The sequence below is a fragment of the Venturia canescens genome, chromosome 4 (genome assembly GCF_019457755.1).
Source record: "Venturia canescens isolate UGA chromosome 4, ASM1945775v1, whole genome shotgun sequence".
Lineage (NCBI taxonomy): Eukaryota > Metazoa > Arthropoda > Insecta > Hymenoptera > Ichneumonidae > Venturia > Venturia canescens.
In genome coordinates this window covers 22,504,098-22,526,017 of record NC_057424.1, presented here as the reverse complement: position 1 = coordinate 22,526,017, position 21,920 = coordinate 22,504,098, and the positions used below count along the sequence as shown (strand labels likewise).

Genomic DNA, 21,920 nt, shown 5'->3' with positions numbered 1-21,920 from the left:
TCTATAAAACATCGACAGTTAACAGAGGTCTTCGGAATCGGAACAGCGTCGGTGGAAAATTTAGCTAGATGCTTGAGTTAAAGGATTCATCGGTTTTTTAAATTAAATTGATCTTTTTATAGTCCACATGGTTGCAGGTAATTTACAAGACATTATTGAAAAGGGTTAAAAGTGGACGAATATCTCATTTGACTGATTCGAAATTAAGGGCCACGTCTCTCGAAATTTATATACCGGAGAATTTCGGATTTCGTGGACAGAAAAAAAATGGGACGTTTTGTCAAGTGGCGTTTGTCCGGATCCGGTTCTGTATTTGCGGAATATGTGTGAATTTTGTACCAATTCGTTAAGTTCCAACCGGACTCTTTTAAGAGATTTTTTTAAGAAATTAAAAAAAAAGTTTTTTTTTTCAATTTTGAGTATTTGAAGCATGTTCTCAGTCGAATAACGAAATTTTGCAGATTTCCAATGGAAAAAAATGTTCTAAATTTTCAAGGAGGTGTTCTACTTTGTCCTATTCTTCCCTATATATCAGACTCCAATTTTGTCTACTTTTGTTTCAGCGAAATGGTGGCTGCCAAATTTCTTTTAGTTGGTGCAGTTTTGGTCGCAATCGTTGTTGCAATTTCAGTGATATCTCTTGTTGCTGAGTTCGGATACAAGGATGAGCCTACTGGTAAATATTTTTATAATCGATTACTCGTGTTTTTTTTTTCTAAAGATGAGCTTTCTCAAATAGTGTAAAATGATGATTAACATTCCGCAGTCCAATACTTCTACTTTCCAAGTCTCTTTCAAAAATTAGATTCGCGTTATTTTTAGAGCATCCAGGAACATCGGAATATGGCGCGTTGAAAACTTTTAATTGCAATTATGCAAAAACTAATGATCCAATAACACTTGAAGAAAGTACTTTCGGAAATCTTCCATTTTGCAAAGAGCCTGGCTATAATTGAAAAAATAATAGCATAATACAATTTTTAGAAAAAAACGCTAACTATTGTGGTTGTTTAGCTTTTTTTCGCTGTGTAAGAATTCGATCGAATCGTTCTAGAACTTTTGTCGTTTTTTTTCGATATTCTACAAATCATTTTTCTAGAACATTAGATTTGATTAATGAGCTTTTATTTTACAAGCGAAAAATGTAGAGAAATAAAGATTTTTTGTTTTCATTTGTTCAGAAAAAAAGATAATTTCGGGTTGGAACAACAGCGGAACATAACTTTGTCTTGTATTTCGTGTGATCGAACCATGAACTACTTAATTGTTGTCACGCAAAAATTTCTATTGCACAGTCTGGGTGATCGCCCGTGTGAATAATCATCAACGGCATAAATATAACCGGAGTTTTACTGTTTGAAATGTCTAAAGTTAAGTGACTCACAATTACATAAAAATTTTCAGCGACTGCTGGGGGCTCGATTGATGGATCAGAAACGGACTCATTTTTCGAAGTCATTAAAAAAGTTTCTCGGAGATCACTCATGAATATATGGTCAAAGCCGCCAGTGGAAAAAAAAATGTGCGCGAGTCTTGTCAGAGAAAAAGAAGTCAGGATGCTCAAAGACAAGGTTGCTCGCCAACATCGGCTCATCGAAAATTTGACCACGGAGCGTCTGAAACTTCAAAAATACATCGAAGATTGCGATATGAAAAATAGTCATAAACTCCAACGGTGTGATGAGCTCGAAAAACTGAACGAAAAAATCAATCAAAGTTTGACTGAGTGCATCGGTGAAACTAGAGCCCACAGAGATTCAATTCACAATCAAACCCGGGATTTTGGCATTCTGAATAATACCTTAAATGAACAAAAAATTCAATGCGATAAAGACAAAAGAGAGCTTCAGGCAACCATAAACGATACCAATGGGAATCTTACAGAGTGCACCAGTCAAACTAACTCTCAGAAGGATTCAATTCGCAACCTTGATAGAAAAATTAAGAACCTCGATAGGAATCTTACGAAGTGCATCGATGAAACTAGAGCCAACGGAGATTTAATTCACAATCAAACCCGGGATTATCGCATTCTGAATAATAACTTAATTCAATGCGATAAAGACAAAAGAGAGCTCCAGGCAACCATAAACGATACCCATGGGAATCTTACAGAGTGCACCAGTCAAACTAACTCTCAGAAGGATTCAATTCGCAACCTTGATAGAAAAATTAAGAACCTCGATAGGAATCTTACGAAGTGCATCGATGAAACTAGAGCCAACGGAGATTTAATTCACAATCAAACCCGGGATTATCGCATTCTGAATAATAACTTAATTCAATGCGATAAAGACAAAAGAGAGCTCCAGGCAACCATAAACGATACCAATGGGAATCTTACAGAGTGCACCAGTCAAACTAACTCTCTGAAGGATTCAATTCGCAATCAAACCCAGGATTATCGCATTCTGAATATTACCTTAATTCAATGCGATAAAGACAAAAGAGAGCTCCAGGCAACCATAAACGATACCAATGGGAATCTTACAGAGTGCACCAGTCAAACTAACTCTCTGAAGGATTCAATTCGCAATCAAACCCAGGATTATCGCATTCTGAATATTACCTTAATTCAATGCGATAAAGACAAAAGAGAGCTCCAGGCAACCATAAACGATACCAATGGGAATCTTACAGAGTGCACCAGTCAAACTAACTCTCTGAAGGATTCAATTCACAATCAAACCCGGGATTATCGCATTCTGAATAATAACTTAATTCAATGCGATAAAGACAAAAGAGAGCTCCAGGCAACCATAAACGATACCAATGGGAATCTTACAGAGTGCACCAGTCAAACTAACTCTTTGAAGGATTCAATTCGCAACCTTGATAGAAAAATTAAGAACCTCGATAGGAATCTTACGAAGTGCATCGATGAAACTAGAGCCAACGGAGATTTAATTCACAATCAAACCCGGGATTATCGCATTCTGTATAATAACTTAATTCAATGCGATAAGGACAAAAGAGAGCTCCAGGCAACCATAAACGATACCAATGGGAATCTTACAGAGTGCACCAGTCAAACTAACTCTCTGAAGGATTCAATTCGCAATCAAACCCGGGATTATCGCATTCTGAATAATAACTTAATTCAATGCGATAAAGACAAAAGAGAGCTCCAGGCAACCATAAACGATACCAATGGGAATCTTACAGAGTGCACCAGTCAAACTAACTCTCTGAAGGATTCAATTCGCAATCAAACCCAGGATTATCGCATTCTGAATATTACCTTAATTCAATGCGATAAAGACAAAAGAGAGCTCCAGGCAACCATAAACGATACCAATGGGAATCTTACAGAGTGCACCAGTCAAACTAACTCTCTGAAGGATTCAATTCGCAATCAAACCCAGGATTATCGCATTCTGAATATTACCTTAATTCAATGCGATAAAGACAAAAGAGAGCTCCAGGCAACCATAAACGATACCAATGGGAATCTTACAGAGTGCACCAGTCAAACTAACTCTCTGAAGGATTCAATTCACAATCAAACCCGGGATTATCGCATTCTGAATAATAACTTAATTCAATGCGATAAAGACAAAAGAGAGCTCCAGGCAACCATAAACGATACCAATGGGAATCTTACAGAGTGCACCAGTCAAACTAACTCTTTGAAGGATTCAATTCGCAACCTTGATAGAAAAATTAAGAACCTCGATAGGAATCTTACGAAGTGCATCGATGAAACTAGAGCCAACGGAGATTTAATTCACAATCAAACCCGGGATTATCGCATTCTGTATAATAACTTAATTCAATGCGATAAGGACAAAAGAGAGCTCCAGGCAACCATAAACGATACCAATGGGAATCTTACAGAGTGCACCAGTCAAACTAACTCTCTGAAGGATTCAATTCGCAATCAAACCCGGGATTATCGCATTCTGAATAATAACTTAATTCAATGCGATAATGACAAAAGAGAGCTCCAGGCAACCATAAACGATACCAATGGGAATCTTACAGAGTGCACCAGTCAAACTAACTCTCTGAAGGATTCAATTCGCAATCAAACCCAGGATTATCGCATTCTGAATATTACCTTAATTCAATGCGATAAAGACAAAAGAGAGCTCCAGGCAACCATAAACGATACCAATGGGAATCTTACAGAGTGCACCAGTCAAACTAACTCTCTGAAGGATTCAATTCGCAATCAAACCCAGGATTATCGCATTCTGAATATTACCTTAATTCAATGCGATAAAGACAAAAGAGAGCTCCAGGCAACCATAAACGATACCAATGGGAATCTTACAGAGTGCACCAGTCAAACTAACTCTCTGAAGGATTCAATTCACAATCAAACCCGGGATTATCGCATTCTGAATAATAACTTAATTCAATGCGATAAAGACAAAAGAGAGCTCCAGGCAACCATAAACGATACCAATGGGAATCTTACAGAGTGCACCAGTCAAACTAACTCTTTGAAGGATTCAATTCGCAACCTTGATAGAAAAATTAAGAACCTCGATAGGAATCTTACGAAGTGCATCGATGAAACTAGAGCCAACGGAGATTTAATTCACAATCAAACCCGGGATTATCGCATTCTGTATAATAACTTAATTCAATGCGATAAGGACAAAAGAGAGCTCCAGGCAACCATAAACGATACCAATGGGAATCTTACAGAGTGCACCAGTCAAACTAACTCTCTGAAGGATTCAATTCGCAATCAAACCCGGGATTATCGCATTCTGAATAATAACTTAATTCAATGCGATAAAGACAAAAGAGAGCTCCAGGCAACCATAAACGATACCAATGGGAATCTTACAGAGTGCACCAGTCAAACTAACTCTCTGAAGGATTCAATTCGCAATCAAACCCAGGATTATCGCATTCTGAATATTACCTTAATTCAATGCGATAAAGACAAAAGAGAGCTCCAGGCAACCATAAACGATACCAATGGGAATCTTACAGAGTGCACCAGTCAAACTAACTCTCTGAAGGATTCAATTCACAATCAAACCCGGGATTATCGCATTCTGAATAATAACTTAATTCAATGCGATAAAGACAAAAGAGAGCTCCAGGCAACTATAAACGATACCAATGGGAATCTTACAGAGTGCACCAGTCAAACTAACTCTCAGAAGGATTCAATTCGCAACCTTGATAGAAAAATTAAGAACCTCGATAGGAATCTTACGAAGTGCATCGATGAAACTAGAGCCAACGGAGATTTAATTAACAATCAAACACGGGATTATCGCATTCTGAATAATAACTTAATTCAATGCGATAAAGACAAAAGAGAGCTCCAGGCAACCATAAACGATACCAATGGGAATCTTACAGAGTGCACCAGTCAAACTAACTCTTTGAAGGATTCAAGTCGCAACCTTGATAGAAAAATTAAGAACCTCGATAGGAATCTTACGAAGTGCATCGATGAAACTAGAGCCAACGGAGATTTAATTCACAATCAAACCCGGGATTATCGCATTCTGAATAATAACTTAATTCAATGCGATAAAGACAAAAGAGAGCTCCAGGCAACCATAAACGATACCAATGGGAATCTTACAGAGTGCACCAGTCAAACTAACTCTCTGAAGGATTCAATTCGCAATCAAACCCAGGATTATCGCATTCTGAATATTACCTTAATTCAATGCGATAAAGACAAAAGAGAGCTCCAGGCAACCATAAACGATACCAATGGGAATCTTACAGAGTGCACCAGTCAAACTAACTCTCTGAAGGATTCAATTCGCAATCAAACCCAGGATTATCGCATTCTGAATATTACCTTAATTCAATGCGATAAAGACAAAAGAGAGCTCCAGGCAACCATAAACGATACCAATGGGAATCTTACAGAGTGCACCAGTCAAACTAACTCTCTGAAGGATTCAATTCACAATCAAACCCGGGATTATCGCATTCTGAATAATAACTTAATTCAATGCGATAAAGACAAAAGAGAGCTCCAGGCAACCATAAACGATACCAATGGGAATCTTACAGAGTGCACCAGTCAAACTAACTCTTTGAAGGATTCAATTCGCAACCTTGATAGAAAAATTAAGAACCTCGATAGGAATCTTACGAAGTGCATCGATGAAACTAGAGCCAACGGAGATTTAATTCACAATCAAACCCGGGATTATCGCATTCTGTATAATAACTTAATTCAATGCGATAAGGACAAAAGAGAGCTCCAGGCAACCATAAACGATACCAATGGGAATCTTACAGAGTGCACCAGTCAAACTAACTCTCTGAAGGATTCAATTCGCAATCAAACCCGGGATTATCGCATTCTGAATAATAACTTAATTCAATGCGATAAAGACAAAAGAGAGCTCCAGGCAACCATAAACGATACCAATGGGAATCTTACAGAGTGCACCAGTCAAACTAACTCTCTGAAGGATTCAATTCGCAATCAAACCCAGGATTATCGCATTCTGAATATTACCTTAATTCAATGCGATAAAGACAAAAGAGAGCTCCAGGCAACCATAAACGATACCAATGGGAATCTTACAGAGTGCACCAATCAAACTAACTCTCAGAAGGATTCAATTCACAACCTCACTAGAACGATTGCGGACATGGATAGTAAAATTGAGTCTCTGAGGAAATCAATCGACACGTATATCACCGAGAATAACAAAACGAGCGCGAACTTAGTTAAATGCAATGATTCCAAAATCAAATGCAAACATGCCGCAAAACAGCTCTCAGAAACAATTATTGAATTTAAACGGAATCAAACTGAGCGCGTAGTCGGTAATGGCACTCTTACCCTGAATTATTGCATCGATAAGGTTCCTGATCGGAGTGTATTTCCCCACCTCACCAAAAAGATTACCAACCTGATCACAGAAGTTACATACTGGAAGGAGCACAAGAACAGTTGTGACCAGATAATCGAAAAGTGTCAGAATTTTACGATATCTAGTTGTTAGATGGTTGAGTGGAATATGAACACGGAAAATGTTTATAAAAATTCCAAAAGGGCTACCTCGCCGCTAGTAATATGTGTAGGATAAATGCCCGGATTGAATAGCCGACGCTCTGGCCACAACGATGAAAACCTGCATTGATACCAAAATTGAAATCTCCAGACAAGCATTACTCTTTTACGAGCAGTCACATAACGAAGTTACAGCGAGGAAATCCAAAACTCTAAACGGACCATATTAGAAGTGCAAGGATCTCGCGGATCTCCGGTTAATACAGGCAAACCTACCATTACAAGCAATGAAGATTTGCACTCTGAGAAATACCTATCGGAAACTCTATATGAATCGCGCAGCGTATCTGAGAGAACTCCAAAATAAATGTCATTTTGCTCGATAAAGTCTAACACCCGTGGTTCTCACAAGTGAATTCGTATAACTGAATTTTAATAATCACAATTAATCACAATTAATTGGGTAGATTCAGGTGATAACTCGCTAAATTCAAGTGTAATCGTAATTAGCTTTTAGATAATAAAAATTCTCTAATGACATAACTAGCAGAAATTGATTAAGATTTTAGATTTTAACTAATGCAATCACTGAGGCATAATTCAGGCAAGATTTAGTATTTATTGTGGTTTTGATAAGGCGGTAATTGTTTTTCGATCGAGGAAATGTCACAAGATATTCAGTGGGTAGGGTACCATTTGCACTAAAAATAAAAAAACGTTTCAATGTCATAAATTGGCAAATTCACGTATACACGGCAGGTGCGTGCGACAGGGCTCACGTCTGTCTGCATGCTTTTCTTTTGCATTCTGGATTTTCTTTTAATACTTGGCGCCAAGCCGCTACTGCGTCTCCGACATCTCCGCAGATAGTCGGAAAAGGCACCAGCTATGGCAGCTGTGTTTACAAAGAATAAACGGTGAACACTGATGCCACAGTATTCGAGCTGCAAAAGGTTTAATAATTGAACACACTCACAAATTTTATGTTTACCCTATTTATTTTGACTAATAATAATTTAATATTTCTTACAAAAGCGGAGATACTTTAACTGATAACTGTTTTTAACGACCTTTCATGTTGTTGTAATGAAAAATATTTAATATTCATGACGATTATGGGCATACGAGAAGAGAAGGCCCAATAAATTTGAAAATAGGTTAAGGTAGATCATGCCCATAGAATCGTATTTTATGGGTGTCTAAATTGGTTCGATTTTTACTTTTTAATTAAAAATATTATCGTTCTAAACTAATGTTAGAGTTATTTCTTCAAAATTTGAAATACATTTTTTCATCTTACTTTTTAGCGAATGGAATTATAAGCCATTTATTGAACCGGGATCCATCACTGATTGAACCCAAAATTTCATTCGTCCCTGGCTAAAATACTATAGTTTTTTATGTAAAAAACATCTTCTATCGATAGATGCATATTTCGGAAGAAACGTACTTTCGACCGGCTATGAAGAAAGAAAAATAGCATACACCACACGGGCAGAAGTTTGATAGCCCTGAACTGCGCGTCAAACTTTCTGATACTAATATTGATCAATGCAATAATATAGAATGTTTCCATCAATTTTGTTTAAAAAATGCAGTGTCTGCATTATTACAAACAATTGGAATTCATCTGTTTGTCTCGTGGACAATAGTTTCGTGTACAAAAAAAATTCTGACACATAACGCGACTTATCGAGTGACTCATGCGGCTCAAAATAAATTTTCGCTTGCTCGATAAATGTCGGAATAACAACACCGTGGTGCTCGCACTCGAGTATGGAGGATGAAAAATTTTATTGACATAAAGATCAAAAAATAAAAATGTACACTATTTGGGACGAAAACATATATTGAAATTTTGAAGTTATTGTGGTTTCCACGTGTTTTTTTTTTTTTTTTTTTTTTTTTTATTGTCAACGATATCTTGCATAAATTTCAACGTCGAAATTAATCGGTCGACTCATTGAACTGGTGAACTTTATAGTCGCATTTTTGTGTCTGGGACCGCCATTGACGAGCACTGCTTTTCCACCGTTCGACGCCCGATCGTGTGCCCTCACGTAGGTGATGACATTGTAGCCAGTAACATTGAAGACTTTTTGAAAACTGATGACTCCATTGTATACGCCTCGTTGGAACACGTTGTATTGCGCATATAAATAATCGCCTGGAACATGAGCCCCAGCGGTCATGTCTTTCGAATAGTTGGAAGGCACATTAAAAATGGGGCCCTTGTTGCCATAGTACCCATAGTACTTTGGCACTGCGTTCGTACCGACGAAAACCACGATCAAAAAAACAGTTATAAAAATTACACTCGATTCTCTCATACTGGAAAGTATATCGTTACACTTGTTCACGCGTATGGATGATCGACGATTGACGACTGCGCTCTATTCTCAATTTGGAACTTCTTATTGCGTCAAACAGATGTCTGTATCTCATCTCAACCCGAAAAGTTTATTACCTGCTGTAATATTTACTGGCTCATTACTTCGAAGAATATATCCATAATCTTGTGTATAACGTGTTTCGATACGACACTGATATTAAAAAAACGTGCTGTTACTAGGCTGATTAGTCAGTCGACGATTTTTCATCATATTTTTCGTGTCGGGCAAGTTAAACACCGTATTTCATTTCGTCTCTAGATAACGACGAACGTTTTTTCACGTTTAGATACGAACGCGTGGTCTAAACTATTTATCATTCATGGATCTTTCTGGAACAATAAGCAATAGCTGTACGTTCAAAATTTTAAACATGATACATTTCCACGAGACTACGATCGTTTGCTCTATTTGAATTCTCAAATATCCATATTGAATGAAGAATTAAAGTTCAGTAGAAATAGTACTTGGACACCATTTGAATCGAGTAAAGGGTTGCGGTTAACGTGTTAATTTTTGCGATAAATTTGTCAATCTCGCTATCCACCGGATTGTTTTGATCAACGAAATTAAGGCAAGTCGGAAAAGCCCTTGAGCAGGGAGAAAGAAAACTATGATTGGAATCTTCACGCAATAATTCCGACTACTTTTAAACGAAAATACGTTTCATTACAGAAATGACGATTCCGTAATTCATTTGTTTTGCTTTGTTCTCAAACCGATTTCATTCGCGCCTGTTTGTTAGCTACAAAAGAGAGAAATTTAAACGCGATGAGGCGTCGAACGTTTCGTTTTAAAACCGCGGTGAAAGATTTTCGGAGAAAATGTAAGCCTCCTGTTTTTCGTATAACGCTTGGACGAGTTAATCATTGTTATATACGCTCGTTGACGATTCTTGTCAGGCAAACGTAAAAGTACCATATATCCAACGTTGTCATACCGCGAGTTCTACAGAAATGGCAAAGTCAATATGGATTTCGTTCCCTTTCTGGAAATTCATGAGCGCCTGCGCGTAAGCAAACTAACCATCATCGCTGATAAGGTGAGTTATAAAGAGACACGACTGATGTAAGTGGAATAATAAGCCAAGTAGAAACCGTGCGATTCGATCAGTATATCATTACATCGAAGATTGTGTGACACACGACGCAAAGAATTTGAAAAAATGACCGAAAAAACGGTATATTTTCTCGTCTCGTTGATCTCCGTCGTTGCTGTAGCTAACGGATTTGGAAATGATGGTTTTCAAGGATACGGCTACGGTTATAATCAATACAACGCTACTAACAAATCATCGTCGTCTCGCTACCTGATAATGGGACATCGTGAGTACGGTGATCATTGCAAAACTGAGCATTTCGTCAAAGATTCCGTTTGGTTTTGGGGAGTCGTCACGCACGAGCCAATCTACAAAGTTGGACGATTCGAGAGAATAACCCAAATCACAGCTCGCGACAAGGCGACCAACGGGAAAGGCGCCCGTGCAAAACTCACAGGGGGAGGCCCCGGATTCAACAACGCCACTATCAAGTTCAAGAGCGAAAGGGGCCAGGGCATTGATTACGAAGTCGAAATCTGCGCGCGATTCTGAAAATCTTACGACAAAGCATATCGTGTCGGAAATATGATTGGCATTGCACCCGTTGTCAAATTCTTCAATGCTGCTTTTCAAAATCTGGAGTGAATAAATATGTGACGATTCGAAAAAGTTTGATTATTGTGTTACCGAGCTTTATTTCCCGTCTCATGGATTTAGAGTCGCGCTAGCGACTCTGGGCAACTACACATTCATGAATGAGAATTCGCTTCAAGACACTCATTATCGTTTTCATTTGATAACGTCAGCCAATTGTATCTTGATAATTATCACCCCACAAGCTTCTGGCAAGAGTATCGACTTTATTCGCAATAGATTTCATCCGAGCTCTAAATATTTGACCTGGCAACAAAATAGGAACAACGATGACAGGACACGAGAAATTTAGCAAATTGGCCGACCCGAAGAAACCGTTTTTACGCTCGTGGCTGACACGTTCTAAAAAATGACTATACTATTTCGTATTTTTAGTTGATTTTTGTATGACGACGTGGGTCGATAATTTCAGTCGTATCTACGATTCTACTGCTCGAATTACGATCTTTCATAGCTGCTTTTTGGAACATGCCAACTGCGATCGCAGTACAGATGATCGACAGCTGTTTTGGAAGGCATAGAGTCTCAACTGTTGGTCCTTTTTGTCGATCCTCGTTGTGAAATCTTCTCATAATCTCTGATAGCTTTTTCACACCTTTCGAATCTCGTGCCATGCATTAATGTGAATTCATCACAATTATTCTCATCGATATGATGAACTTTCCCCAATCTTTTCTTTTCCACGTACACGCTGTACTCTAGACACTTGATCATTTTCTCGATTTTTGTACGATGTTTTTCGTCCACAGACTTCAGGACTCCCGGACAAGATTTCGTTCCCAAAAGATGATGAAGCTTTGTTCGAATCATTAATAAAAAATGAGTTTGACGAATGTTTACAAATTTAGAGAATTTTTTTACCTCAACGAACATCGAGACCTCTACACTGAGAAAAAAAATTGTTGATTCAATACCAATTGATGTTATAAAGAAGTTTTCTTCATTTCATTGACCGACGATGAATTCTAATAACTTTTTTTCTCAGTGTAACCAAGTAAAAGGCACTTGTTATTCCTCGTGGTGAAGTTTATTAATCAAAAGAAAAGTACCTTGAAAAGTATGAAAAGAATCCAAAGAAGTGATTCTCTCTCGATCTCATCCTCAACGTGTTTCAATTCGGCCTTACGAAAACTAGGAGGCATGCGGTAGGTATTTCAAGGGAGAAAAAAAAAGTAAATAATTCAACGGGGATGAATCAGTTCGGATGTTATTTTTTTGAAACGGGAAAATCTGGTTCGATCATAAAAAAACACACGCACCTTCGCAAGCGTTGTACCGTTTCCTCATTTTTATCGTGAACGTTTGCCATCCAATTTTTAGTGCTCTTAGCGCGGGAGCCAGTAACTCGAGCTCGATGTTGTCGCCAAGCTCTTTGAATTTTTGTCGCTGATTTGTCATAATAGCATTGCCACATTGCTTCAACTCGACGTATTAAAATAATTTTAGCAGATATTCTCGCTCGGAATCCTCGCCAATGACGTTGAATTACTACTGCCATTGCATTCAGTTTGCGAAAATGATTTCTCGTTATTATTCCTCGGTACCAAGACTTGATAGGAAGTATAATTGTGCTCAGTGAATTTCTTGCTAGTAAAGAATAACCTGAAAGAGTCTTGGGGCCAGTTAACTGAATGGAATCGATTAAAAGTACACGTTAATCGTACTGGCTGGAGATTAAATCCTCATTAAAGAAGAAGAAGACGATAAGACTGGGTGGAAGAAAAATGAACAAGAGCGTCGGGAGGGTTATCGGTTGATTTCTGGTGACCCTTGGGCGGCTCAATTTTCGATAGAGATTTAAACTTTTTCATAAAATACCAATTTTTTTCAGACCTGAATTTTTCGTGCCGCAAGAAAGCTACTTATTCGTGTCGATTCAGCCTCCCTGTCCAATCTCTCGATATCGTCCCATAGTTCCCTGCGACTTTTAACAAAATTAAGTGACGATGCCATTTTTTTCTGGATCCCGTTGACAGCTCTTGACGATCACGAAGTCAAGCGTTCCAAACAAAAAGAGACGAAATTATTGGAATATTCGACAAATACGAATAGATTGGTGAAATTTCAGTTCAGGTTATCGAACATTTAATAAATAATTAAAACTTGAAAAATCGTTAAATTTATACGAAAGCTTATGAAGGTTTCGTCATCACCAAATTTCTATTCAATAATTCATATATACTAAATAGTTCTAAATTCCTGATGCAAACTGTCTCTCACAGATATAGGAAAAAATTTAAGGAATCCATTAGCGAGGATAAAAATAAAGGCCTACTGAATTCTTAAAAGTAACGATTAAAATCAACGATATAGAAGTTGGAAAAATGGCATTTTATGAAGTAGAAGCTTTTCCTTTTAACCGCGACTTCTCAGAGGTTAGGAATCAGTCGAAATTTCGAGTGCCCCAATTTGCGCCACCAAAAAATACGCTCGTGCGAAAGGAATACCTTAATAATGAATTCTCAATAACTTTCAAGTCATCGATTCAATCAGCTTTTTTCAACACTTTTTCAAATACAAATAAATTTACGTATTTCTATTTATTATTTATCATTTCTCATTGCTGTGCGAGTATACTATGATCGACTAATAAAAAAAAGTGATTGCCACGGTGGAGATAATCGTTGCAAGGCCCGCCATGATGACTACGACGATGACAACAACGATATTTTTCTTTCGTGAAATTTTGTGAGATCGTTGAAAATCCCTTCGCGTCTGAAATTGAAATAATTTATCTGAATTGGCCTTGATTCTACGAAATTGCATTTTTCGTTCGAAAAATATTACCGTTATCTCCAAGGTCTGAGTTTTTCGAACAAGTTCGTCAAGCTTTTGACCTCGATCGATAAGTTTTTGCACGTTTTCCATGAGCACTCGTCGAATCTCCGTGAGGTTTCCTTTCATTTGTGTCACAACAACTTGCTCCGGGCAATTGAATTCATCCTGTGAACGTTGAGAGACGAAAATTTCATTCCATTTTGAATCCGAGATTCTTTTATCAGTCAGCGAAATTCACAATATTTATTCTTTTCTCTGTGACTTTTCGTACCAAAATTTTCTTCAAAGGTAGCGAGATATCAATTGCTGGAAAGTCGCCAATGTCACATGGAAAATCAACGAGAATAGGCAATTCTCTGTAAACGCATCTCAAACGATTGAGAAATATTTGCGAGGATGAGGCTTGTCGCGACGCAGCAATCGGGCCATCGGGAGTGAGGGTCAAAGCAGCATAACGGAGCTCACCAATCAGCAGATGAACGGTGTAGCTGTAAAAAAGAATCGTTTATAAAAAATTGAGTTTTTCTCACGACCCCCTCAGATAGCGAGTGAGAAATGATTATTCGAAAGACTTTCAAATTATTTTTAAACTAGACTTGAAAAAGTTTGGGCTCATCAAATCATACGATGAAGAGAAAAAAAAAATATATTAAATGTTGCAACAAAATCTCTTACTTGCCACGTTGGATGCTGATACACTCTTCCTCGGTGTTGAATGTGCTTTTCATTACTTCAATAATTATATCCCTATAAATAGAAGAATCCTCGCTCGTAGAATCGGCAATTATACGCCAATTTGATGGTTCCCAATGCGATATGAGAGCGTAAAGAACTTGTTTCTCCATAGTAATGATCCAGCAAAGTCCAGGGGATAAAAAAAAAAAGCACTCGAAAGAGGATATTCAAACGTTCAGAAAAATCTCCATCAATATCGCACTTTTCGTTTTTCTAATTTTTCTACACTTTTATCTTCGACGTGTATTCGATCGATTCACATTTTCATTTCACATATTTGTTCACTAAAATATCGTTTCCGGGTCGAAACGGTTGGAGAAGAATCAACCTTTTCTGGCGAGTTCACCAAAAGAGACTGCATCCGCAATTTTCTTATCCCGGAGCCCGTCGCCAGACAAGCCACAACCAAACATGATTACGATACCCGAAAGAGTGTTTTTGCATCGACGAAGCGTTTATGTCTGACCGAACTATTTTATCATATTTTCGAAAATGTTTGTGCGCGAATCGAATAAAAGCTCTGTTTTTCACTTGCAATTTCACTCGCAATCGAAACAATGGAGAACAAATGGATTTTTAATATTTTAATCGACGATTGAGAAGAAAACAAAAAATTCGAAAAAATCATTCGCAGATCGGTCTAAGCATCGTCTAAACTTTGTGTAGACGATTGCGTGTGCGGGACGCAGCGTCGATCCACTCTTGGAAATATTTATTTCATTAAAATTCACATTTTTCGGCCGCCAATGAAATCCCCAAAACTTAATTCCCAAGCCGAGTTTCAAACCATCCTTTAAAATGGTTGTATTTTTCCTCCATCCAAAGGACGTTGTTTCGAATTATTGCCAAAGCTTCTTCCCTCGCGTTTGCCCTTAATTCACCGCATGGATGATTCTTGAAGAATTCTCTGACCTGGCGATCCAATGTAACAAATAAATAATTGAATTTTTCGTGACAAAGAGGCTGCCAAAAAATCGACCGGATTCCACTCGCCTCCCCGTATAAATTGCTGTCCCGAAACCGAGAAGTTATGGGAATTATCAAACGAGCGAATTCGTTGTCATCCTCGGAGTATCGAGACGCGAGAAAATGCCAATTTTTTCTGGTGAAAGATCCAAAATTAAGTGAAAATTTGTATGTAAACTTTGGAAATAATCCTCATCTCGAGATGCTTATACTTGTAAAAACTCCAGACTGTCGAATCCAGAGAATTCAGTGCCGCTGCGCGAAGCACCATCAAATACTCTTCGTTGTTCATGACTTTGAGATCTTTTGAATCCTCGAGATATCTTGAAAAAATAAATTTCATTCCCACCGTTGAAACAGGTACAAATACTTTGTAAATAACGTGAAATATTTAACGTTATGAATATTTTTTCTTATTTATCGTACGAAAGCAATATCTCAGGCCGCTGAATCGCGGTAAGACTGATCATGAGTCTGTGACGTTCCTGATAATCTGGCTCCGTCGAAAAAAGTTCACGAACGATCTCCCACTCGAGCTTTTCACCGGCATATGCCATTCCTAGAACAAAAAAAAAATTAATCACTACGAAAATGGAATGATTCGGTGAGAAGGAAATAAAATTGTCTCGACGATCATCATGCCCTGCTTGCCATAATTATAAATCAAATCCTTAATGTCTGGAAAAGGTCTGCAATTTGGATTTTCCATCCACGATCGAAATGCATTGGACACATGAGTCACACTTTCTTCCATGTGTACAGCACAGGATATTTTCATAACAATCATTCGTAAACGCCTGAAATGCAAAGGAGAGCCTTCATGTATATTCCGGCAACTAAAATTTTGTGAGATAATAAAAATAAATTATATTTTCAAACAACGAAAGAAGAAACTACGAAAGGGAAAAAATGCGTGAAAATTTTTAAGTTTTTAATCACTGGAATATGGAGAATAATTGAAATATTCATTTGAAACGTTGATTTCGGATAAATATGAAACCCTATGCGGGATGCTCATTACTAGATTCGAAATGTTTAATTATAAATTTATTGCTTATTGTTTTTGACATGTTTAACATCTTGAAATGTCTCGAGAACACCCAGCACCTTGCAATTTATTTTCCTTCGCAATGGTACCTTCGCGTGTGTGTGCATTTTTGTTTGTTCGTTTAGGTTTGCGGGTGTGTGTGTGTGTGTGTTTTGGTTTATTTTGAGCGAGGTTATTCAGGATGGAAATCTTATCAAAAGCAGCAGGCTTAAGTGTGGCAGCTAGCGAAATTTTTTTTTTTTTCTTCTTATATATTTACCTTATATATTTACCCATCATTATACGTAAGATAATGAAAAATGGATGATTCGATAGGAAAACTTGAGTGCAGCTGTTGAAGCAGCTCGATCGACGAATCGCGCGATTAGTGTGAAAAATTGAAAGCCAATTTACCTGTACTCGTAAGACTCAAAAGTGTTGGCACGCCAGGACATCAATAAGTACAGCGGGCGAATCAAATTGCTGACAAAAGTCTGCCAAAATTTATCTCACATCACGTATATTTCAATAAAATCTTGATCAGTTTATCCTTACAGGAATTTTTATTTTATTTTTTTTTACCAAACCTCAAAATCTTTCGAAATTTTCGAATCTCTTAGAAGTGCGTGAATCCTCAAAAGCCTATTGGATACGAGCTGCCAGAACGTGTAGTTGGCCCACAATTTCAGGGATTCGAGCATCGACATCGGCACATTGTAAGGGATGTTTCCGACGTCCGCATTGAAAAATGCATCATTCACTAAATCGACACGGTCGAGATCGTGGAAAACCTGATTTAGAGAATCGTTAGCACACCAATATTTTTCACTGCCGTATGCATATATACAAATATCTCGTTGAATTAGACGATTTAAACATCGCACAGAATGAAGTTCTCCAGAGAAAACCGGGGCTGGCTGGCCAATTTTTCAAATCTGGATTCACAAAAGCTCTCAATTCCTCCTGAACGACGTGTCGCTCTGGCGCATTGAGGTGATCGTTCCCTGCTAGCCCCGGTCTCTCGCACTTTCGTTCGAAATTCTAAATCATCGAAGACTCAACTTTTAGTACGTCGAGGATTTGCAAAACGTTGTTATAAACCTGATGAAAAACTTTTCTTACCTGGGGCTCTCTTCGCATTATTTCCACAAAATTAATCCAAGATTCCTTATCATAATTGACCGTAAAATAGCCGATAGAAACGGTATTAAACTTCACCCATGTAACGTTCTCATTAACCCGGAGTTCAACTGAAAGTTATAGAAAAAAAAAAAAAAATTATTTCCAAGATACGACGAAGGTATTTGCAGAATTACCCTGAGGACTTGCCTTTTCTCGTGGTATGAGGGACAAATATTAATTTCGCACCGCTGTTTATGTTGGTAGTATAAAAAATCGGCAAGTCCCACTTATGTCTGAATTGAAAGCGAATTGTGATGAGAAATCTGATTGAATTTGACTTTTTTTCACTCTCATTTCGATTGTTAAAGCGCTTTTTATTACAGTGATAATATGCGTGGATGATTTTATTTTTGAGTATATGTACAACGATTACTCACGAATATGGCGAATCGAGTGGATCCAGGACCGTGCGATTGTTCCACAGGAATCTCGATTGAGTTATGTAATAGTTATGATTCATTCGTTCGATATTCAATACCGGAAATCCTGGTTGTTCCGTCCACGTTCCGACCAATTGAATCAAGCTCTCTTCACCGCTGTAATATCTTTGTAACGATAAGAAAAAATCTTTGGAGCCTGCTATGTTGTATCTGAAGACTCGAAGGAAATTAGCGATGCCATGGAAAAAAAACGGATCTCCTATCACGTGGTACAGCATCCGTATTATAGAGGCACCCTTGAAACAGTTTTTTTAACGTTGAAATTAATCGATTCATTCGAATCAGCTAACATTCATTACTTTTCAGGTCTATGATTATTTTTACCTTTCCTGAAAAAATTGAGTTGACGTACTGACGAATCTCGAGGGAACTGTTTACCGAGTGGACCATCGGTAGGGACGAGATCAGGGCGTCTCTTTCCATCGATGGGTATTTCGCTTCAACGATGAAATGCGAAGTCTGAGATAAAGATTTTTTTCAATATTTAGCATGATACCGATGAGTGAAAACTCAAGTTTTCGTTTTCGTATTTTATAATCCTCGGAGCAGCAATATTTTTCTGCATTTGTTAAATTATGGCCCAGAACTCATGTTAAGAAATGCACCTGTTTCCATTCGGGAAATATCCAATTGGTAACAAAATATTGCATATACGTTGCAAAACTATCTCTGAGCCAATAATCGCTCCACCAGTTGAGAGTAACGAGATTCCCAAACCACATACGGACCAGCCCATTAGAGATCCGATTCGTCACTATTTTCACGTCGATGACCGAATTTGCTCTGGCAAAGTAAACAGCCGAAGGCTCCTCCAAAAATACGAGGCCCCAGTTTTCTGTTGAGCCAGGTACGAATCCACGAATGATAACTATATCTGTGGTCATGAGGACGACAGAAGTTTGTTTCATTTTTATCTTGGAATTAAGGAGGGTGAATCGCGACGATACAACGTTGCCATGCTAAATGCCACGTTAAAAATATTAAGAATTTCATAAAATTTGGTAAATGTATTCTTTCAAAATATATAAGACAATATAATTTTTTTTGTATAAGCATAGAGTTTACATATATATATATATACAGTTATACATCTCGTGCATAAAAACTTCGATTTAACGCTCAATTATTCGATAACCATGTGGTAAAAATATTTGAAAAAAATTGTATTCGTATACTTGATGCCAAACGAATGTTGTCACCAAATTTTATCAAATTCTGATTATTTTGATTTCGTGATCCATCCTTCTTAAGATGATGGATCAGTCGGTAATCACAACCGTGATGAGTGCGAGAGAGATAGCTGCAAATTTTGAAAAGGAAATTTGTCCACATTGTTCGTCTGATCGAAAAAATAAAAATGTCATCGGATTTTTGCGATCGTGCTGGGTACGATGACATTTTTATTATTTTAATCGGACGAACGACGTCAAAGAGTTTCAATTTCAAAAATTCGAGGTGTGATTACCGACTGATCCATCATCTTAATTGTCTTTCGCATTTTTATCAATTGTCTCTCATCAGACATTTTGTCCAATAGTTGACGCCATCGACGATGATTTTATTACGAATTAATTGATACATTTTTTTTTCAAAACCAATGACTCGTCGTTATTCTATCATCATCACTTTTTTATATATTTTTTCTATCACTGAGAAATCATACTTTTACCGTGGGTCCGGAAAAAAAGTATTTTTCATGCGTTCCCCTCCCCCAGACATCCGTTTACCGTGAAATTCTTGGTAACAGGCGAAAAAAAATATATAAACGATGTATTTTTCTTCATATTTAAACACGTTTATCTCAATAACCAATAAGACGAACCCTTTAAAATTTGATATGCGCGGCAGCCGACTACCCAGTGAAATTTTGTGTAAATTTCAAGACTTTCTTAAGAAAATTGTTTCGTGCATGAACTAGCTTAAGCAACAAAAATTTGCATTAACACAATCACTCGATATATTTTGAATCACAGAAACTGATAAATCAAGAAATTCAATAAAACACCGAAACTTTTTCATACCGATTTTTTCCAATGGATAATTCAGACGAAAGAGGCGCATATAGAGATCCATCGACTTGTGTGTGATGTAAAGAGCGAGATCAAGGTACAAGTTGTTTGGGTTCGACGTCCAAATTGTCAAAGGGATGACATCGAATGTTTCCCACCGTTTGGCAAGGAAGATCGTTTGATTGACGAAATCGGTAACGATCAATGCGATCAGATGCGTTGATGTTGGCCAAGATTGTTTGAAATAAACCGTCGTAAGCTCTGGCAACGGGACCCCACGAGCCAAATGCTGAATTAACGTTCGCAAATTCTTTTTTATCGATCAATTCCAGCGATATTTTCACAATCTGAGGCTATACTTTCATCATTTTTGAAAATAAAGTTTTTACGAAATTACCTGCACAGGCATATTTGACAAGGAACAATAGTTTTCGGAGTTCGGTTGGATAACGCTAATGTCAAATACAGTTTTGAATTCAGGCTCATCGAAACAGGGGAAAACGTAACGTGCGTAAGTCGGTTCGAAATGAGTCATAGCCAGTTTCCTTAATCGTATGAAAAAACGAGAAATATCAATGTGACCAAAGGACGAGGAATTTTCGTAATTCGTAGTTTCCACTCGCTAAATATCTCCTCAATTGTATCAGTGCAATAATCAATTTCGTTAAATTCAGATTACGAAGAGCGCAAACAATGAAAAATGCAACCGAAGGACGAACCTTGTACGACTCGAATAGCTATCGGAAACATTCCTCATTAAAAATCCTTTATTATTCCTCGACATTATTCCCCCGAACTCAAAACGCAGTCTGTAGTACCCGGCGGAAATGTTGAACGCTGTTTCGATAACGAGCATATCGAATTTTTCCACGACGAATAGATTTTTGAGGTCTACTTGCCCGCTTACCTCAGATGTCCCATTGCTTAGTTTTAATCGTAATAATCTTACAGATCTGATCGATAAATCCTTCGCGTGAACAGCGATAAATCTTTTCTTCGTGAATGTTTGAATTGTTATTGTAACTTCTCCGCTGAACTGTTCGGTCTCAAAATTCGGATGCAACTGCAGAACGTATTTGATTGGTACGACGTCGTGTGTCAATCTTCATCGGTTCGTTTTGAAAATGAGTTAAAATTATTAATATTTATAACTAATAATTCGATTTTCTACGATTGGTGGTGCGCGATGCGAGATTCAACGCTCGCGCATTGTGAGCACTCGAAACGTTTTCAAACCTAGCAGGCCTCAGGAGTTCTTTAGGAATTATTTCGTTGGTTAAACTTTATTAATAAATTGAGCAGTCTTTAAAAATACACTTGTTGTGAAATTTAATTGAAAACGCTGCCAATTAAAAAGCTGATTTAAAGCTACCTGAAATCGAGATCTTCAAGGCACACCGTGGGTTCGAACACTCGAAGGTAAGCTATTAAAAAAATTATTGTTACAAGAGCATTGACCTTCGAATTATTAAGTTTTGATATCGGTTTCGCCATCGTTGAATCTTGGCGAAAAAGCACCGATGGAGTTGTGGAAAACTGTCAAATTTTACAAACTCTACGTTTCATGGGCAACGTAGAACGACAGTGATGCGTGTTCCATGAAAATAATTTAACAGGATTTAAGAAAATCTTAGGACCCTGAGCACTGATTACGACATAACCCATAAAAGTTTGACTGGAAAAGTGTCAAAATACCAAAAGATAAAAATCACTTTCGAGCTCGTCGATGGCTACATTTAATTGCA

The 21,920-nt window shown here is 37.6% G+C and overlaps 5 protein-coding genes across 5 annotated transcripts; 2 read left to right on the top strand and 3 right to left on the bottom strand.

Moving 5' to 3' along the window:
- LOC122409428 (myosin-11-like) lies at positions 1 to 8,881 on the top strand. The gene is made up of 3 exons (XM_043416998.1): positions 1 to 137; positions 564 to 676; positions 1,405 to 8,881. Exons 2-3 carry the CDS (start codon positions 568 to 570, stop codon positions 6,945 to 6,947), a joined length of 5,652 nt encoding a protein of 1,883 aa, XP_043272933.1. The 5' UTR covers positions 1 to 137; positions 564 to 567; the 3' UTR covers positions 6,948 to 8,881.
- A 1,533-nt stretch (positions 8,882 to 10,414) lies between these two features.
- Positions 10,415 to 11,059, top strand: LOC122409430 (probable salivary secreted peptide). Its single transcript, XM_043416999.1, has one exon. The coding sequence runs from the start codon at positions 10,511 to 10,513 to the stop codon at positions 10,934 to 10,936; it is 426 nt and encodes a 141-aa protein (XP_043272934.1). The 5' UTR covers positions 10,415 to 10,510; the 3' UTR covers positions 10,937 to 11,059.
- A 504-nt stretch (positions 11,060 to 11,563) lies between these two features.
- On the bottom strand, positions 11,564 to 12,564 carry LOC122409671 (spermatogenesis-associated protein 17-like). Its single transcript, XM_043417400.1, has 3 exons — positions 12,298 to 12,564; positions 12,088 to 12,169; positions 11,564 to 11,833 (listed from the first exon to the last, which is right to left on the bottom strand). Exons 1-3 carry the CDS (start codon positions 12,534 to 12,536, stop codon positions 11,564 to 11,566), a joined length of 591 nt encoding a protein of 196 aa, XP_043273335.1. The 5' UTR covers positions 12,537 to 12,564.
- Positions 12,565 to 13,494: 930 nt separating this feature from the next.
- On the bottom strand, positions 13,495 to 14,987 carry LOC122409176 (uncharacterized). The gene is made up of 4 exons (XM_043416514.1): positions 14,492 to 14,987; positions 14,088 to 14,304; positions 13,826 to 13,981; positions 13,495 to 13,753 (listed from the first exon to the last, which is right to left on the bottom strand). The coding sequence occupies exons 1-4, from the start codon at positions 14,659 to 14,661 to the stop codon at positions 13,625 to 13,627; spliced, it is 672 nt and encodes a 223-aa protein (XP_043272449.1). The 5' UTR covers positions 14,662 to 14,987; the 3' UTR covers positions 13,495 to 13,624.
- A 326-nt stretch (positions 14,988 to 15,313) lies between these two features.
- Positions 15,314 to 21,669, bottom strand: LOC122409670 (glutamyl aminopeptidase-like). The gene is made up of 12 exons (XM_043417399.1): positions 21,548 to 21,669; positions 20,895 to 21,278; positions 20,573 to 20,720; positions 20,188 to 20,464; positions 18,772 to 19,040; positions 18,491 to 18,625; positions 18,104 to 18,402; positions 17,861 to 17,959; positions 16,169 to 16,314; positions 15,944 to 16,076; positions 15,730 to 15,840; positions 15,314 to 15,653 (listed from the first exon to the last, which is right to left on the bottom strand). The coding sequence occupies exons 1-12, from the start codon at positions 21,667 to 21,669 to the stop codon at positions 15,314 to 15,316; spliced, it is 2,463 nt and encodes an 820-aa protein (XP_043273334.1).
- Positions 21,670 to 21,920: the final 251 nt, after the last annotated feature.

Coding starts and splice junctions, on each gene's coding strand:
- LOC122409428 (XM_043416998.1), top strand. CDS start 568: ATGGTGGCTGCCAAATTTCTTTTAGTTGGTGCAGTTTTGGTCGCAATC. Junction 677..1,404: donor ATACAAGGATGAGCCTACTG/GTAAATATTTTT, acceptor AAAAATTTTCAG/CGACTGCTGGGGGCTCGATT.
- LOC122409430 (XM_043416999.1), top strand. CDS start 10,511: ATGACCGAAAAAACGGTATATTTTCTCGTCTCGTTGATCTCCGTCGTT.
- LOC122409671 (XM_043417400.1), bottom strand. CDS start 12,536: ATGGCAGTAGTAATTCAACGTCATTGGCGAGGATTCCGAGCGAGAATA. Junction 12,170..12,297: donor ACGGTACAACGCTTGCGAAG/GTGCGTGTGTTT, acceptor CATGCCTCCTAG/TTTTCGTAAGGCCGAATTGA. Junction 11,834..12,087: donor TTCTTTTCATACTTTTCAAG/GTACTTTTCTTT, acceptor ATTCGAACAAAG/CTTCATCATCTTTTGGGAAC.
- LOC122409176 (XM_043416514.1), bottom strand. CDS start 14,661: ATGGAGAAACAAGTTCTTTACGCTCTCATATCGCATTGGGAACCATCA. Junction 14,305..14,491: donor ATCAGCATCCAACGTGGCAA/GTAAGAGATTTT, acceptor TCTTTTTTACAG/CTACACCGTTCATCTGCTGA. Junction 13,982..14,087: donor TACCTTTGAAGAAAATTTTG/GTACGAAAAGTC, acceptor CAACGTTCACAG/GATGAATTCAATTGCCCGGA.
- LOC122409670 (XM_043417399.1), bottom strand. CDS start 21,669: ATGGCGAAACCGATATCAAAACTTAATAATTCGAAGGTCAATGCTCTT. Junction 21,279..21,547: donor CTTGAAGATCTCGATTTCAG/GTAGCTTTAAAT, acceptor GAACCGATGAAG/ATTGACACACGACGTCGTAC. Junction 17,960..18,103: donor CCACTCGATTCGCCATATTC/GTGAGTAATCGT, acceptor CTTTCAATTCAG/ACATAAGTGGGACTTGCCGA.